The sequence below is a fragment of the Botryllus schlosseri genome, chromosome 11 (genome assembly GCF_051294905.1).
Source record: "Botryllus schlosseri isolate E-star chromosome 11, Bs_hap1, whole genome shotgun sequence".
Classification (NCBI taxonomy): Eukaryota; Metazoa; Chordata; class Ascidiacea; order Stolidobranchia; family Styelidae; genus Botryllus; species Botryllus schlosseri.
The window spans coordinates 24,741,326-24,761,057 of record NC_137246.1 but is presented as its reverse complement, the minus strand read 5'-3'; the positions used below and the strand labels follow the sequence as shown (position 1 = coordinate 24,761,057).

At 41.1% G+C, this 19,732-nt stretch overlaps 4 protein-coding genes across 4 annotated transcripts in view; 2 read left to right on the top strand and 2 right to left on the bottom strand.

The window, feature by feature from the left end:
• Positions 1 to 14,307, top strand: part of LOC145449524 (uncharacterized) — a 44,787-nt gene extending 30,480 nt beyond the window's left edge. The window contains exon 9 of the mRNA XM_080327915.1: positions 13,673 to 14,307. The gene's annotated coding sequence lies outside the window, so the exon portion shown is untranslated. The remainder of the gene's footprint in view (positions 1 to 13,672) is intronic.
• LOC145449520 (tRNA (cytosine(72)-C(5))-methyltransferase NSUN6-like) overlaps positions 1 to 19,732 on the bottom strand; it is a 264,578-nt gene that overhangs the window by 129,828 nt on the left and 115,018 nt on the right. The gene's annotated exons all lie outside the window — the stretch shown is intronic.
• LOC145449530 (protein SGT1 homolog) overlaps positions 1 to 19,732 on the bottom strand; it is a 63,261-nt gene that overhangs the window by 37,715 nt on the left and 5,814 nt on the right. The window lies entirely within an intron of this gene.
• LOC145449502 (tRNA (uracil-5-)-methyltransferase homolog A-like) lies at positions 4,684 to 17,774 on the top strand. Its single transcript, XM_080327886.1, has 12 exons — positions 4,684 to 5,034; positions 5,249 to 5,384; positions 8,482 to 8,642; positions 9,004 to 9,137; positions 9,199 to 9,368; positions 11,405 to 11,615; positions 13,367 to 13,591; positions 14,365 to 14,482; positions 14,728 to 14,874; positions 15,777 to 15,907; positions 15,970 to 16,058; positions 16,392 to 17,774. The coding sequence occupies exons 1-12, from the start codon at positions 4,833 to 4,835 to the stop codon at positions 17,716 to 17,718; spliced, it is 3,051 nt and encodes a 1,016-aa protein (XP_080184012.1). The 5' UTR covers positions 4,684 to 4,832; the 3' UTR covers positions 17,719 to 17,774.

Below are 19,732 nucleotides of genomic sequence, written 5' to 3'. Positions count from 1 at the left end.
ACGGAAGAGATTGCAAAGAGTGAGAATGCCTAGAAATTGAAAGATAATGATCGAACACTATTATCAAATCGACATCCTTATATCTGTTCATTCCACTTGTACACATTATACATTATGTGTCTTGAGAGGGTAAAATAATATTAAACCACCGATTACGCCACACTTAGAATTTGAATTCCTTGATTTTTGTTATACGTCGACCTTGTTTAGCACATTTTCTCGCCGCACCAATTAGCAGTCCAATCGGCACACCAGTGGGGAGAACCACTGGTCTCTAGGATGTGAAGCTTGTGGGGGTGGACTTATTATTATGCTACTTCTACTTCTACTCCGTAATATTTTGTGAACTACTTACTTACTTTTCGCTATTTTCAGTTTGTCAAGTAAAAGTAGCTTGATCCCCCAATAAGAAAGATAGCCTAAGGAGTTTCGGGGTTGTTTTCACGTAGTACCGACATTCATAAAAGTCATGTAATACCCAGAATTTTCGTTGCGTTTCGCGCACAGTAGATATGGAGTCACAAATATATGTTTTAACGAGAGTATCGCTTAATATATAATTTAGATACCAGGTTGCGTGGTTCCGTACAAACCGCATTGTCGCCTATATCAAATATTTCTTCACAGTAAGTAGGGGAGATGTGGTACCGATGGATCAAAAATCGGAAAATGATCGCTGACCCTGAAATGTTCAGCCGAAAACAGCAGATCTTTTGCTGGCTCAGCACTTTGATACAAGCTCTGGCTATCGCGCACATATACATGAATAACCGTCTTCTCAAAAAATATTAATGGACGTTCAAAATTTGTTGCTCGAACGTGTCATGGGTCCCCACCCGGTGGGTCCAATGACACACGACCCGGGGACCTATGACACATATACCCTAAAAAACTCAAATGTGACTACTTTTCTTTCTCAGTATTATAATCTAAGCTACAGCAAGCCAAAGAAGAATGTTTGGTCGCAACTGTCAAAAAATAGAATAAATATTAACTCAAATGTTGTCATAAAATCACGTTTCGATTTAGGCCCGGACTTATAAATTTGAGGGTACATACATATTGCCTGAAAATCGACAGTGTGACTTCCAAATACCTCGTTATAGCGATAAAACATCATATTCAATTATTAAATAAAGATTTTCTATACGTAGGCATGTTTGATTTGTTTCGTGATTAGTATGCTTGATTATTTTGCTTGATTCGGCTATTGTATCATCGGTCCCCACCCTACGAATTTTATACATAAATCGAAAAAAAGTCCACTCAAGGAAAGTACTGAAAAAAATAATAGGTGCCATTATATAGCCTGATACAAGCCCTACACTTCACAATAAAAATGATTGCAGGTTTGTTCGTGTTGAAGGTTACAAAGAAAAATGTATATGTCGATCTAAATTTAGTTTACACCACCTTAAACAAAAATCATCTGTGAGAGACCCCATTGCTCGCGCACGTCGAATTTTTTTGTATGTGAGGAAAGATTTAGCCAGCATGCAATTGTAGACAAGTTCACGGAGTACAATCGTGGAATTATCATAGAGAATTTTCAAAGTATTTTCGGTCCCAGTGATCCATCGGTACCACATCTCCCCTATTACCCCAATAACGTTTGAAACTACCGTTTTGCAATATAGCAATTAGGCCTACCTATTATACCTAGCAGCCCACGATGTGTCCTAATCGGGAAAAGTGGACTTTGACTTTTTATAACGTTAGACAATTGTTTTAGCAGACCACCGTTGAAAATTTCCGAACAAAAGACATGACAAATACTTTCCGCTTTTTAGAAGTAGTATTTGTATTTTTCTTTCAATTACGAGGATTTTACGTTGAGTTCTAATTATAGTTTCAGCATAGCTATGGTTTCAGTTCTTTTGTCTGGAGAACATATACATGTTGAAGCATAAAAGCAAGTGTAGTAATGCCTTATATTTTCCGAAAATAAAGCATACACTTTATGGCATTTTTGCGATCTGCCATATTTTTAATTAACGTATACTATTCGCACAAAGTGGTAAAGCCGTATCCGACAAAACTTCTCCGCATTGCTCTTCGACTGAACTAGGGGCCGGGGGAGGGCGCCATGCCATGATATTCTCTAAAACGGGTTTGTTCAGTAAACAAAAGATTAGTATCGCATTTTCATATCAATACTATCATTTACATCCAATGACGTGGCCGACTGCTTATTTTGTCAAAGATTGACACCTCCCGGGATGCATCAATATGAACCAAGCTATTTACACGTAGGCTACTTTCAGACGTAGGCCTACTTCTACTCGTACTTGAGTATGTTATTTTCGTCGTTATTCTTCTTCTACTTTCGTAGCTTTCTTGACTAGGCTACTTTGACCACCTCTGAATTGTCACCACAGCACTGACTCCCCACCACAGCACTGACTCCCCTGATAAACGATCGATGGACAGGAGACAGTAAGTAGATACTGAGTACTAGACAGTAGAGAGAGAGAGAGAGAGAGAATCTATATTCGTATACATTACACATCAACATTACACTACAAAAATGTAACAGTGAAATGCGACATGCAAGGTAGACGGGAGGCTCGATATGACAAAGTCTTCAGAGCCGAGCCATCCAGGACAGGAGCAATTTTCACAGTTGATAACTAATAAACAAAAACAAAAAAATTAACTAACGAACGAAAAGAAAAATAAGACACAGTATCATGGACCAACTCGAAATACAATGCAAATACAATTTAGCCGTAGTTAGAGATAAGGGAATGAAAACATTGTTTTTTAAATGCACAAGAGTCTAAATTGCGGAGATTAGGTGGCAGCTTGTTCCAAACATTGACACCAATAAAACTGATCGAATTTTGTACTAGACTGGTAGAGTGGTGTTGCACAGACAGAGACAAGTTAGAAGAAAATCGGGTATGATGTTGGTGGGTCTGAAGGTATCTTGAACAGATTATCAAAATATAGTGGCAGTTCACCCTGATGATAGCTATGCATAAATTTCATAACCTCAAATTTGAAAATGTCTTCCACTCTCAATATTCCAACGCGTCGATACATGCTATTACAATTTTCATATCTAGATTTCCGACAGAGAATTCGTATGGCTCGGTTTTGCAAGACTCGCAATTTCTGCAGATGTTTTTTTGCAGCAGGTCCCCAAACTAGGATCCCATAAATGAGATAGCAGTGAATTAAGGCATAGTAGACTGATCTGAGAGTTTGATGAGGAATTAATAAGGCGATAGAGATCGAGCCCCGACACCACGCGAGATTTTAGTTTTTATATAGCACATACACAATGCTCTGCTATTCCACCCGTATGCCATTACATTTCGGATTTACAAGAAAAAAGTGATGTTGCAGATCTACATCTAGGAAGCAGAGATGAGCATGGATTAGGATTAGGTTTTGAAAAAACAGGATTTGTGAAATTTTGTCGGATTTGGATTGGATTTGGATTGAACATTTTTTTCAGAACGGAATAGGATTTGGATTGGATTTACCTATTTTCTGGGAGATTGAAATGTCGTGTGGCGAATGGCGACAAACTTCATTCAGATCAGTTATTAATGTACTTATGGTTACTAAGTTATCTTGAATCAATGGAATCGTTGGTTGTGAAAGAAAATTTTCCAATTCCTCCCTTGCATAAATTAGTATTTTTTCTGAATTTCCAGTTGGAGTCGGATTAGGATTGGACATGGACTTGAATATGAAAAAGTCATGGATTAGGATTTGGATTTGGATTTGAAGGTTCGGATTTGGATTGGATTAGGACATAGAAATTTCAAATCCGCTCATCTCTGCTAGGAAGCAGAGATGAGCATGGATTAGGATTAGGATTTGTAAAACCGGACTTGTGCAATTTTGTCGAATTTGGATTGGATTAGGATCATAAATTTTTTTCTGAACGGATTCGGATTTGGATTGGATTTACAGATTTTCTGGGAGATTGATATGTCGTGTAGCGAATGGCGACAAACTTTATTCAGAACAGTTATCAATGTACTTATGGTACACTACACTATGGCGCAGTCGGTGCGAATGAGCATGAGTGGTGCGGCCCCATGCCAAGTTATCTTGAATCAAGGTAATTGTTTGTTGTGACAGAATAATTTTAAATTCCTGCCTTGCATAAATTAGTATTTTTTCTGAATTTCAGGTTAGAATCGGATTAGGACACGGATTTAAATATACAAATAAATAAATATACATCGCCTAGGCCAAGGTGGGTGTCAGATTCCATAGACTACTCCTTGTCGCTTCGACATCTTCCTGTCTTTTCATTGTATCGCATTTTTGTGGTGTATTGAACTGATAAAATTGCTAATAAACCAATGATGATGATGATGAAGTTATGGATTAGGATTTGAAGCGCTTTGGATTTGATTTGGATTAGGATAGATAATCCGCTCATCTCTGCTAGGAAGAGAAGACCACAATGCCGTCACGCATCAACCGCGACATAAATAAATTGCCCTGAGTTAAAGCATGGGATAGTCTATTCCGCAAACTCGGCTTTGGGCCAATATTGAATAGCATGTTGGGGCAGTGTTATGCGAACGTCTACATAAATTAGAATAAGAATATTGCATTAGCCTGATAAAAAAGTTCTAATGGAACTATAAGTACGTAAAGAGCCCTATTTGTCCCGACTTCTCAAATTTGACAACCTTGGTGGTGATTGGATCCTGTAATTGTTGTTAGACATTGACGAAAAACGTGTGCTTGTGCAAAGCTGAGATGTACATTGTACAGTTGTCACTTCTCAGATATTAATATTTCGAGCTAAATATATAATTCGTGAGCCAGTTTCGCTCGTTCACATCGTACAGACGCGAACAATGTCAACACAGGAGAGTGATAGCGGTTGCGTGGCTGACGTCAGTGTCAAGTTGGAAACGCAGAAGAATGATCGGGAAGATGCAAGCAATATCAGTCTCCAGGTTATGCCTGAGTTTCAATACACTCAAGCTGACCATTTCACGTCAGAACTCTACAAGATCGAGATTGGAAATGTTCCAAAGATTTCTAGATCAAGCTATAGTAAGTTGTTCTTGGTTATCTTTTTGTTTAAACAATCTTGTTGTTCCGTATCTTACCTGCCCTAGAAAATGAAATAATGAAAATATTGACAAACCAACCCCTCGTTCGGCATGATCAACAAGAACAATCCCAACGTGGTCAGGCAAAATGTACCGAGATTCCAGTAGGGGCACTATCCCCAAAATTAGTGTTAATAAATCCTATTTGACTATAGCGGAATACAAAAAACTATTGAAGAAAAAACTGGATCTGAAACCCCACAAAATTAAAGTTATCCCAAAAGTTGGAAAAATATATGTCACCTTCAAGAATGAGGAGGAGAAGAAGAAAGCGTTCGAGGCACTGGACAAGTATGTATGCACTTTAAAATTATTTTGCTGACAAACATCGATAGTAGGCTTCTATAGGCAATGGCCAGATTATAATTGGTGGCAACGTCATGCAGAACTTTCTGTTTAATTACTTAATCATTTTATGCAGAAAAGCTCTCATCACACAGGATCGATTTCGAAAAATGAACCGAGATTCCATAGAGGGACAATGGACATATTCATCAACCCACATGCCGTTTTATTTATCTTGCACCGGGTTGTAACTTTTGTAGTTTTGACTCGAGTCAAGTCGAGTCATTTTCTGTTGACGACCGAGTCGAGTCCAAGTCGGGTTCAAAGGTTCGAGTCCAAGTCACTGTGTTGAGACTCGAGTCCATGTCGTTGTGTTCACTATGCATTTTCGAGTTCAATACTGTTGAACTCAATTTTTTACAACTCTGTTTGCTGGTTAATAGGCCTATCGAATGCCTTGCATTCATAATATACGGTGTAGTCATTTTCCTCGCTGTATACAGTTTCTCTCCCTACAAACATCAGTTGCAACAAAATGCTTGTATTGACTGCCGAGTCGAGTCAATACACAAATTGCCTCGAGTTACTCATTTTCCCTATTTTGTAAAATTACCCGCGTCAAGTCGAGTCTCCAAAATATCACGAGTCGAGTCTGGACTCAAGTCATTACAACAGAGTTGTAACCAAGTCAAAAAGCTCCAAGTCACAAGTCATTTCCACTTTTATGGTTTTGACTCGAGTCAAGTCGAGTCATTTTGAATTCACCACCGAGTCAAGTCCGAGTCCAAGTCATCCAGCAGAGGTTCGAGTCCGAGTCATGGTATTATGACTCGAGTCCGAGTCCAAGTCATTGTGTTGACTGCTCAGTTTGCAGTTAAAGTCTGGTTAAACCCACTCTTATAACCAGGGTTGCCATACCGTCCTTATTTCTAAGAATTGTCCTTATTTTGATGGGCCACGTCTTAGAAGACTCAAATGTCCTTACTTTTAAGAAATGTCCTTCCTTTCGAGTTGCGTCCTTATTTTGTCTTATTTTCAACAACTACAGAGCTTTGATTGTTTTCCTGTGGTAGCCTATCTGTGTTGCAATATCTGTAATTGTGAGATTAACCTGGAGGTCATAGGAAAGACGGCTATTTCAACTTATCTTGATACCTAAACACAAAAAGTGTATCATTGATTAGTTGGAGCCAGTCGATTGAATAAAATTCACAAGTCGATCAGCACCAACGACCACAGACTACAATGCAGCTGCTGCTGAGGGTATCTGGGCATTCCATACTGTCAAACACCAGCAATTATTCCTCACCAACGATTGCACATCGCAATTGTTTCAAGAAATATTCCCCAACTCCCATAACAAGTAAACTTGCTTTGGCCAGTACCAAGACTACAAATATTGTTACTGGAGTTCTTGCTCCATATGCCTAAAACGATTTCGTCTGAACTTGGTGTAGAGCCTTTTCCCATCTTGGTTGACGCCTCTAATCACAACGAGGTGAAGGAGTTTGGTTTATCACCCTATGGGGGGGAGGGGGCAAGATCCAAGACCCAAGACCAACTTTCTTTTCGGTGAAAAGTATGGAAAATGATGAGTCACGGCTGATATGAGTAGTGAGTACAAGGTATATGCACAAAAACGCCTTTTAATGCCGATCTAATTTTTCGACTGTCCTTATTTTTTGGTCCATGTCGATGGCAACCCTGCTTATAACTCTGTTTGGTGATATCGAATGGTTCGCATCTACCATATACTAATTTTCCTCACTTTTAACAGATTCTGGTCGCATTTTCAAGTACCAGTACCAATAGACGTAATCCCAATAGGGTGGTTACTTTACTGTTCTTCGAAATTGCAATGAAATTTCGGTCTTGGCCGGCTGAGTCTCGAGTCATATGACTTGCTTCGAGTCATGCGCAATGACTCGAGTCCAAGTCGAGTCAATACACATATTGACTCGAGTCGAGTCATTTCCGTATTTTGAGAAATTGACTCGAGTCAAGTCGTGTCATCAAAAAATCGTGACTCAAGTCTGACTCGAGTTGAGTCATGACTCGAGTCATTACAACACTGATCTTACAATATTTCTATGTATGACTTTGTTATGGTTAATTGTAGCACACCTCTGTTGGCTAGTAGAGGAATAAATTGTTTGTGATAGTAAAGAATTCTGATGGAACGTCATACCTTTCCAGATTTCCTATAGATCACTGGCTCCCAACCGGGGGGGGGGGGATTTTGAAGTTTTTAGGGGGGGAATCTGACTTCAGGGATGTATCGGAAGATACACTGGGTTCACACTGGTTCTTTACAATTGTATGTTTCTTTTGCGGATCTTAAGCTAGGTGAATGTTTAAATGCCCTCCGTAGATATGACATCCTCTGATAAAGTGATGCTCACGAGACGATTTCGTTAAGCCCGTGACAGCCTCTCGACCAAATTGCTACTAAGCAGGAAAAAGTCAAGCCGAATTCAGCACAAGGCCGCTGGTGAAAATGCTAACCTTTTTAAGCCAACGTATGAGCGGACGTGAAGAACATACCAAATTCATCGATTCAGCTCGAGGCCTAAGCAAAGGGACTTGTGGTGATTTATTTTTCGTTAGCGGCTACCCGGATGGTAAATGGTAGTCAACAAATGGTTGTGCGGTAAAACACCTTTTTTAGCCACAGGCAACTTATTTATAGGGGGAATTTTAGCTCAGATATCGGCCAAGGGGTCTACGAGACGAAAAAGGTTGGGAACCACTGCAAAAGACCTACAATATGTTTCTAACATCGACATAGTTCTATGGTTTATGTACATGGGTATAACGTAGTGTAGTTTTTATTTCAATTAGCTCTCGCTGATTGTATCCCAACCTTGATCAAACCATCAACATAACTGTAACCTGTTTTTGTACCACTTTATATATTAAAAAAAAACATGTCACAAAGCTCGTGTGAATATCTGGAGATGTATATTTGTCCAAAATGACAAATATTATGTTGGGCGTGTCTCGGGGTAATAGCTTTGCGATAGCACCAATGTTGGACAATGTCGTATTGCACATACGAAAATCGTACGAATGCCACCTGTGATATCTGTACTGTGTCATCTAGCTTCGAGTATAAAGGGAGTCTGCTGAAGGTGAAGAATGCAAAGCCCAAGGTAGATGCGATGGCCGGCAAAAGAGCACTGGATGACCGTGACAATCGAAATACCGCGAAAAGACGTAAAACAGAAGATATTGACTTGTCTATGTCTCAACTAAGTCCCGCAGGTAATTTTTCAAGCGGGGTTGAAGTGTGGGTGTTTTGTGTCGATGATTTCTTCCAGAGTCGTACAACTAAAAGATTTCAACTTTTGCAAATTAGAATTGCTGATTTTGAATTTTAAATTGGAAAGATTTTCATTTTGCATGATGACTATTGGTTGTGTGAGTGATGATTTTTGGTTACCTTCAAGTGCTAGTCATAGTGAACTGTTGTCCTAATAATTATATATTTTCACCTGAAGAAAATGAAAGGAATAAACAAACAAAATATGGCATCCGGAAATAAGTGAAATTTGGAATTTGTAGTTGAAAATTTTGGCTTGAATGCCCGCATTTTATTTTGCAACGTCAATTTGATGTTCTTTAGAATTGCTCAGAAGATCAGTCACAAAGTGGCACGACATATCATACGAGGACCAACTCACCAAAGCATACGACGGTATGAAAGAATTTCTACAGACGTGCCGTTACAAACTGGGCCAATTGAAGTTGACGCACGAGGTAGCTTATTTAGCACGTAGTTATCGATTTATTGCTTTGAAACCGGCTTGTTTCTGTTCAGGTTTTCGTGTGGGTTATGAAAAACAAAGCTGAAGTCGACGGCATGTGCTGTCCGCTCAAATCGATCGTTCCTTCTCCCGTCACGACGAAATACCGGAATAAAAGCGAATTCACCGCCGGAATTAGCACAGACGGGCTGCAAACTGTGGGATATCGCGTTGGAAAATATAGGTACTTTATTTTTCAAAGTTGAGGTGTTGAAACGTGGAAATTTAGACGGCGCTCACTCTGGAGCAGTGGGTCCCAACGTGGGCGACAACCCCCCCGTGGATGATTTTGAAAAGCAAGGGAGTGAAAATATCAAAATGGGTGGAAATGTTGTCCAGTGGGATATATTTAATTAAGACGGCTAAAATATGAACGTGAAGACGGCTTATTCTGCATGTGATGCGAGAAAGAGGTCAACTCGATGAAAAGTGGATGCGGAAACCGATTTTCCGAGCACCTACCTGGAAAAACGACCCTATATTTTTTATGTGGAAATTTGTGTCGAGCTTGATAAAGGGGGGCGATGAGTTGAAAGCGGTCGAGAACCACTGCTCTAGACCAAACAATTCTCAAGCTGTTATGTTAGTATGAATTGAGATCCAGTAAAGATGCAGAATTTCACCTTGCTGTAGGTATGCTTGCACTTGCACTTTCTCCACGTCAACGAATTTTATTGTCACTTGTCGAATGGGTTGATCGTAAATGTGGTTATCGAATTTGTATGATTTTGATGTTGTGATTATAGTTCTAAAAAGTCGGACACTATTCTTTTGGCTCATTCTTGAGTCTGCAATAATTTGAGATGTTCTGGGAGCTGGGAGCAACGATTCGAGTCTATCTCATTTCAATTGCATTGATTCGGTTAGTGAGAGTCGATTCACACCGAGAGCAACGTGTTTTACCAATAATATTTTCTCGATTAAAAATACGGTTTCGAAACTTCATTTACTCTGTTGGAGCCTTGGTCAGTCATATATCAGAACCGAAAATATATTGCACACAACTCGGAATCACCCCGTTACTCGAAGAAACACTGTATATCAACAATCATATCACCAAATATTATGCCACTGTTCATGTACGGCAGGGGTTCTCAACTTCCCTTGTGTAACGGGCCGCATTTTAACAGCAAAAGATGCTGTGGGCCGCAGAACATCATCAACATGTATTCGTGGGCTACTATTAAAATTAGGCCACTGTAGCCTATTTACCAGTCGTATACGAGCACCTTTGAACCCTTCCACCAGAGAACCGAATTCTCTGTTTAAAAGTGTCAGCGAGCAAGTATAAAATTGCGGTAACTTTTTCGTTACATAGGCCATTATCACATTGAGCTCTTAGTGATATGAGAAGAAGTCTGGCGTTCGGGGTCATTTCTGAGCAAACCAATTTGCCCTTCTCCTTTCATTCCATGGCGGGGGGCATGCACCATTAGTTACAGAAGTTAGCATTGTCGAGTTGATGTTTTTTCGCTGGTCCCCCTTCCACGTTTGCCCAGCCAGTATTTCCTCTGCAAATATGTCCACTCTGATAAAATGCACCCAGATAATTAGCTATGAAATGTCTGTGGAGTCGGTGAATTCGTCCAATGCCAGGCTAAAGTAGTCTACGTTGCAACGTGTTTCAGAACATGCGGTAAAAAAATCGACTGACATTGCTGTTACTCTTTTGGTCACGGTTGAATCAGACAACTGTAGCTTCGAAAGATGTCAGGTGATGTTGTCATTGCTGCTAAGTTGCGTAATGCGCATATATCATTGAGTTGCGCAAACAATTTATATCTGAGAAAACAAATTCATTGTTCCACGCAGAGTTACAAACCAAGTTTTCCCGTTTAATTTCCCATTCCTTGTTCTTTTTTCTGTTGAAACCATTCACTGTGAGTGAAACACTCTTTGAAAAATGTACTACGTAGCGGGATTCTCTTGAATCAGAGTCCAACCGAATGCATATTCAAAACAATAACAATCTAAACTCGAGCATATATCAACAAACCAGAACATAGCAAAAATGAGCAATCAAACAAACAGAGACGGTGCAATAAGAGAGGTAAGTAGCTAAATTAATAAGTAACAATACCGTGGCAGTAATAATTGCATCCATAACGAAAGATGTCGCGGGCCGCATTCGGCCCGCAGTTTGAGAACCCCTGATGTACGGTATTCTACCATACTATTTGCATGTAGCATCAACTGTGCATCGTCAAATAAATTTTTCAGGGACCAAACGTGCGCCGTGGAAGAGACGTCTGGCATCGATATTCTGCCCGACGACATGCAGCGAGTCGCGAAGGAATTTCAAGACTACGTGAGGTCGTCCAACAAAGCGATCTACAATCCTCAGAATCACCAGGGTCACTGGCGTCAGTTGACTGTGCGTAGCACTTTGGACGGAGAGGTCATGGCCGTCGTAATAGTAACGGAGAACAAGGTATTAATACCTTACCTTGTCTTGTGTTATGTGCAAAATCAAAATTATGTGCTCCTTCTTGAGTAGCGTCTAGGACAGCGGTTCTCAACCGAGGGTCCGCGAAGCAATTTCAGGGGGTCCGCGAGACCACTAAATTTTTAAAATGGTTGATAGCCTAATTTTTATTTTATTTTTTAATTTGAGAAAACATGCGGCAGTTCCACACCACAACTGCTAAAACCACATGACTCCTATCATCATAATAATCATCTGACATGAACTATCGCAGTGTGGAAATTCAGTTTCAGTGCCAATTTTCCAATAACCCGGTGATAAAAACATATTGCTGTTTAGAGACGTTTTGTTGGGATCTGTGAAAAAAATAAAAATATGAAGATAGTAACGTCAATCAGGGTGACGTCGTAATGTCTGCGAAACCTTCTCGATTTGAAGTTGTCAGTCTCATCAAATTAGTGAACAGTCGTTTGAAATGAAAATTTCCGAAATGTTTCTCTAATTTGTCCCAATGCAGGGATTGAAACCTCGCCACACGAAATCCATTTTATCCTGTGATATACATAACCACTATTTGAACAGTTTCTTGGAGGTACAGAACTTCAATATACAATTGAATAGTATATTCATATTGAAATGAACCCGACTGTTGTCGGCTGACACTCGTCATAAATCGGACAATGATATACCTGCTCTTAAAGCTCGGCTATAAATCAGATTTGGCACATTCTTATTGCGGATGCCCTATCGAAAAGGCTGTTTTTTTATGAACAAGGAGTGTTTCGTTGCCATCAAAGCATTACTAGCCAACCCTGAAATTCATGTCACCAGTTATATTGGTATGCAGCCTTGTCTTGTTAATGTTCAATTGTTCATGGTCGAAAATGTTTGCTCGTAAATATATATGTAACCCGAACAGAACAAGTCGTTTCATAACAGTCTTTCTAAAGTTGGAAAACTTGGATCCATTCTTTGGCGAATAAAATTTGACTATACTTCTAGATTAGGATTTCACTTTGACGGTAGAAACTCTCTGCGGGCCGATCAAAATGCCGTCGCGGGCTGAATCCGGCCCGAGGTCCGTATGTTGCCCGTCCCTGTGCTAGATGTTGGGCGGGATATGTTCATAAAATATATGTTTCCTCATTTTGGTGCCATAAATGTTGTGATCACACCAAAAATATCTTCGGAAGCGTTATGCGTTAATATTGAATTAGCCTCGATCTATATTTGCGGAAATGGTTTTCGGCACTCCTTCATATCAAAACGAAGACGCGGATTTCCAAGACACAACCACGTACTTCAATAAATACAGCAGCAAAATTAACTTCGAAGTATTAAAAGTCTACCAATTTCTACATAAATAGTATGATGTTATTTTCAAGAAAAATCGTTCATTTTGCTGTTAATCACAAGCCTCCAATTCATATTTACACATAACAGATGAAGGTTGCACCATAAAAGAGCTAAAATTGAACTAAAACTTGAGGGGGTCCGCGAGGGTCCGTGACGGTCAAAAGGGGTCCGCGAAGTCAAAAAGGTTGAGAACCACTGGTCTAGGAAGTACTCAACTTCTGTATAAAATGGGATGATTTGTTCATACTGAAATAAACTTGAATATATTCGGCTGAGACCGGTCGAGGGGGTAATCGTCAGCAACTAGAAGCTCTGAGAAAAACTAGCCCTGGTGCTCAAACTGCTCATCCTCTGAAGCTTGATTTAGAACAGGATGAAGTCTGACTCCTCTGTAATTTCAGGATTTCGATGAAGCGCGGCAAACCGAAGAAAAGGATAGCTTAAAGAAGTTTTTCCAGGAAAAGGAACGCGAGGGCCTTGTCTCCACCTTGCTGTATCAAATTATTCCGACTCACAGGAAATCGGGACAGATTATCGAACCGCCAAAAGTGATCTTCGGCGACGGGCATATCACAGAGAAGCTTTTGGGTTTGAAATTTCGGATTTCTCCCGACGCGTTTTTCCAGGTGACTTTACGTTTCTTGTGTTGTGACACTCGAAGTCAGAACGTATGAGCTCTATAAAGCTGTTCAGAAATAGCTCTGAAGCTTCTTGGAGGTACAGAACTTCAATATATAATTGGATAGGATATTCATATTGAAATATCCTAAATTTTTTTTGGCCGACACTCGTCAGGGGTAATCATCACCAACTAGTAGAGAATTCAAAAGAACATCTTATATCAACAACCGTAGCACAAAATATGACGTCACCACTCGCCAGCATGAAATTTCGAATACGAGAGCGTTCAATGTACTACTTTTAGATGGCACACGAACTGTTTTTGTTGACACAACCTTGGCTGGTGTATTTTGGTAGAAGTCGACCCCAAGGCACACAAATGAAAGTGTGAACGGCCCCTCCCAATGACACGAAATCTGTCGTTCAAAAGTAGCTTTATATTTCAAAGACTAATATCTACTGGATGAGATTGTTGGGTTATACTCCAGGTTCTACGCCAAAAACTTCGCTGCTACTGGTTGGAATTTCGGCAAATTTGATATGCATTGTATTTTTAGGCAACCCAACAATTTCAACAAGTAGCCAGTAGAATTTGTAAAATAAGCTATTTTTGAACAGCCCTATTGAGTGCTTATGATTTTCTGCTGCACAGTTTTGAGCTCTTATGCAAAATTGAGGCTTGAATCCTTACTCATGTACTGACCTAGAAATTGTTGCGTGTACTAGACAGGAAATTTGCTTTGATTCTACTCGAGTCTAATGAAGAAATTGTTTGCAGTGCAACACCCGGGCCGCTGAAGTATTGTATTCCGAAATTGGAAAAATGCTGAATCTCGATGATCGCATTGAAACTGCAGCCATAGCAAACGGGGATAAGGAAGGCAGTCAGCGTGTTGGTAAGAAAATATTTAGGTCTGGGCAATAAAGAATATAATTCCTGTTTAACATCACATTACCGATTACGTTTTGGATGCTGCGATACAACCAGTTGAGGTTTACAGCCACAGCTTAAAATAGTATCGAAAGTATGTTACTCGTTGATTGATCAACTCTTAGTGGCATGGACCGTATGATTTCGGTACTCGAAAAATCATATCTCAATTCTCTGGTGGTGCCATTTGACTATTGCCGCTGCTCCCAGGTGAAAATAACGAAGTCATATTGTTTGACGTGTGCTGCGGCACGGGGACGATCGGCCTGACTCTGGCGTCGAAAGTGAAGCGCGTGGTCGGGATCGAAATGAACGAGCAAGCGGTCAAAGACGCGAAAAGAAACGCCGAGCTCAACGGTAGGCGACGTGCTAGTAATGTTATTTTTATTACTGGTCAGTATCAGAGTTAGAATTTTGTAAAGTTTGAAGCGGTTTTGTGATATGTGCACTTCATTTTTATGATTGAAATTGTGATTATAGCCGGAGTATCACGATAGCGAAACATATTTTCGAAAATTGCGTCGATTTGTATAGTCGAAAGTGATTTGGCGTTGTCAAAAGGGTGCGTCTTGCAATTTTGAAAGTGGCCACTGGCCACCTATGATTAACGGTGCTTCTTCGATATATCCCGCGAGATCAATATTTATAAACGGATAAATAAATTCTTTTTCGTATTTGGGATTGGGATGGGATTTGAGTTGTGGGTGCCGGATATTATGGTTGGAAGTGGGTTAGGATTAGGGCATCCCAATAATAGGGTTGTGAGTGGGAGATATTAGGGTTGGAAGATGACAGATGTTAGGGTTGGGGGTTTCGGACGTTAGCTCGGGGATTTTATCACATCTAACCCTAATATCCCTCACGTCCCAGTCCCACCCTAACATACGTCATTCACACATCCCTAATATCTGCCATCCGCTAACTCTAATGTCTTTCACCCACAACCCTAATATTTTTCACCCACAACCCTAATATTGGGATACCCTAACCCACTTCCAACCCTAATATTTCGCACCCAACCTGAAAAAAGAATTTATTTTTCCGTTTATAAATTTTGATCTCGGCGGTATATCGAAGAAGCGCCTGATTAACTGCCAAAGGTGCAACATAATCTACCTTTTGTTGCTGCATTTCAGGCATTTCCTACTTCTATTCGAAGCAATTTTGACATTTGCGTAATTAAGTAGTAATAAATTTCATCATTTTTCCCTGGGTACCGACACTAATCGACCGCCCCTCAAACTCTCGGTTTTTAACAGGTGTCGAAAATGTAGAGTTCCATTGCGGCAAAGCCGAACACATTATGCCCGGGTTGGTGAAGGCGTATTCCAAAGGTGCGGCGGAAATTGTGGCCGTCGTCGACCCGCCCAGGGCGGGATTGCATGACAAGGTACCGGAATGATTTCTTCCGCGTTTCCGAACGCGGCGCGTTATCCATTCGCGTGTTTCCAGGTCATCCAGTGCATGAGAGCGTGCTCCTCCATCAAAACCGTCATCTACGTTTCGTGCAATCCGCAATCTATTTACAAGAATTTTTCCGAGTAAGATGCTTTGTAAGGGTATACGTTGATTGAAATCTTTGCGTCCCATGTCTGATCTTATCACGATAGCAAACTGCTCTCTCGCATGAGATGATTGAATGAATCCTGTTTGAAGTTGTGGGGATAACCCGCTAGTTCTGTGTGCACGATTGAAGCTCCCTATGGATGGCACTTCATCAACCCTTACAGCAGACTTTGTAGTTTAAAAAGCCCTTGCATTATATTATGCGTTATAGCCGTTGAAGTTGAATGAGAATATGCTTCGATGACTTTACGTATTAATCTCGCCGTGTTGTGATCAATTATTACGAGTCGTTCGCATTTTGTTGACAGCTTGTGTCAGCGACCCTCTAAAAGAATGTCGGGATTGCCTTTCCTTCCGTATTGCGCGCAACCTGTCGACCTATATCCGCATACTACCCATTGCGAATTGATCATCCATTTCAAACGAGTCACTGGTGACGGTGGTGGACAAGCGAAAAGTAATTCGGCAGACAATGAAAAGATTCATCTTGGAAAAAGTAAGGAAACTGCATCCAACGAGAAGCCTCCAGGCTCGGTGTCAGATACAAAGGAAACCAGAAACGATGCGGAGGATTCGCAAGGACCAAGTAACAGTGGCCAGGAAACGAACGCTTCTACAGAAATGCTTGAAGCTGAAATTGAATCGGAAGCGGCCCAGGACACGCAACCTTTCGAAACAGGCACAGGCAAGGTGAAGATTGATACAAAAGCTTCTACAGAAATGGTTGAAGCTGAAATTGAAGCGGAAGCTGCCCAGGACACACAACCTTTTGAAACGGGCCCAGACATGGCGGAGATTAAAACGTCCACGACTGTCATCACTATAAAAGAAGAGCTTGGAGATTCTGAAGGTCGAATCGCTGACTCAGAAATTACTGAGAAAGTGGTGACTGAAAACGTGGTTGACAAGTCTAGTGAAGCGACAGCCAAGGAAACCAAAAGTGCTGATAGGAATATTGTAGGGACGTGTACGAGTTCAAGTCAACGTGTGTCTGACAAAACCTCTTTGGACAAGGTGGAGGATATGGAAGTCGATCACAAAACAGACCCAGTTTCAATCACTGACTCGAATGGTGATAAGGACTCTGGCTGTTCTGAAGGCCATCTTACCGACTCTGAATGTGTCGATGAAATAGCCATGGAAAAGGCATTCGACACGAAGCCCGGCAGAGCAAAAGGGACTGAAACCACGCCGCGTAAAGGAAGCGATAACGAATCTGGATTGACTTGCGTCAGTCCAAAAAGATTGCGTGCATCCGTCAAAAACATTTTGAAAACTGTGGAAGAAACGCCCGAGCCCAATGCGTCAAAGGCTGAACTTCAGAAAACGAGCGAGATCGACGAGCATGGCTCAAGCACCTGGAGAACTACGAGAAGTCTGCGTTCTGCCACGAAAAGGGCCGTCGACGTAGTTACCGATAAAGACGACAACTCAAACCGAGAATCTGACGAATCATCTTTGCGCAGAAGCGCCAGGAAGCCTCGGAGAATCTCATACACAGAAGCCGAGGTACATGCCAAGCCAGACACAGGCGTGCAATCTCAACCAGGCAGGAGAAGTCTGAGACTGCGTACGCCCAGAAAGCTGATACAGATACAGGCGGACATCAAGAGCAGAGCAGCCAGTCGCAAGTGATTTTACATGCTAGTGCTCATCTATGATTGATTTCGAATAAATGTGGGTGTACCTGTCACAGTTGTTCTCTTGCTTGTGTGGGCAGTACCGGTGGTGGTCGCGGCTTGTTTGTGCCAGCTAGGGCAGGGCTCTTCATCCGGGTGTATCGTACACCCTAGGGCAGGGGTTCTCAACTTGGCCATGCATAACGGGCCGCATTTTACCAGCGAAAGATGCTGCAGGCTGCAGAACATTATTACCGTGTATTTTAGGGCTACTATTAAATTTAGGCTACTGTAGCTTATTTACCAGGCGCATTCGGGCATTTAGTACATTTTTTGTGAGAATATGTATCTCCCAGTGGCGCATTACGGTAACTGTTACTTTGAGCTCTCAGTGATAAGAGAAGAAGTCTCGCGTTTCGGGGTCAGCAATAGTTACAGACGTCAGCTTCGTCAAGTTGATGTTTTTCTCTGGTTCTCTACCCACGTTAGCCTAGGGTTGCCATAGGTCCGGAATTTCACTGAAAAATCTGCGTCCGGGAGGAATTTCTAAAATATGCCTAAATGTCCGGAATTTTGAAGGCTTGAAGCAGGCTCAAACGTTTTTCGTGAATCAACATAAACAATATTATTATCAAGCAGATTTATGCTATTCAAAACTGGTTTTCGCGCCGCGCGCGAGTTAATGCAACGTATAATGATATTAGTATGAGCACCAGGCACCACCCTCACCAAAAATGCAAACAAAATAAACATAAATAACCATCATCTACTGAAATAAGTCTGATTGTAATTACAATTATAAGCTAACGGTATATTCTCAGAGTGGGTTCAGGCCGATTGGATGCTTCAGTCACAGACAGTGGTTCCAAATCTTGGGGTCGTTCGCCTTTATCTGGGGATCGCGACGGTGTAGGGCGTGAGTAAGTTTGAGCAAGCTGAATTTTTTTAGTAATCAGCTGGACAAGTTTTGAGCTTTGCCACGGAACATTTTCAAGTGGGAAATGAGGTCGCGACCAGAAAAGGTTGGAAATCACCGGATGTGCAACCTGCTGGTGGATTTTATAGTAGCCTAATATATGGAAGAATCAATATTATTGACAGAATTCAAACATAAAATTTAACAGCCAAATGCACATGGTAAGTGCCCAACATGTCATATCGACTACCCTACGGTGAGCCCAAGATCAGTGCTTTTTTGGGCGGAAGGGGGCAGTAAAAATGTTGTTTCGGACATGATTAAAACACGTAGACACCGACCTCCTACCAGTATAGCAGGGCTGCCAACACACGATCCTGACTGACTGATTTCATCCGGCCCGTGGAGGATACTATTTCAGACCCCAGCAAGTAGCAATCACCAGAGCTCACATTACGGATGGCCTAATTCATGACATATGTTCCACTCCATTCCTATACCAGGGGCGGCCAACCCGTGGCCCGCGGGCCAAATGGCCCGCGAGAAGGTTTTGTTGAGTGGCCCGCGACCTTAATTCTCGAAATTAGTTATAACACAAAAAATTAATTAGCCAGGTAATTTATTGTGAACTGGCAAGCCAAACTAAAAATTTGATTAGTCTGACCACGTAATGTTTAATGTTGATGGCTAAAATATCAGTTCCGACTCATTGACGTATAGCTAGGGGCCAGCCATATTTTCCCTAAATCTTCGTATATGACCAAACAGTATAATATTTCGTGGCCATTGGCCAATTTATTTAACTTGATATTTTTCTTAGAACTTCTCGCGATTTATTGTCACTCGATTTCTTTGTTTTAGTATTGGTACCCCCCTGACGAGTAAAATTTAAAAATACGCCCAATATACAGAATGGAGTCCGACTATATTCGAAATTATGAGAGAATGTGTCGTCCAACATGTTCTAGTCTGCAATGGCAAAAAGATCGCTCGCGATAAAACCTTTGCGCAAAATGTTAGACGCATATTTGCCGAAGCCCGAAATATTCGATATTAATATGCCCAAGAACCGATTAACCAGGTCCTTGTCAAATTAGCCTAGCGGTATATAGAT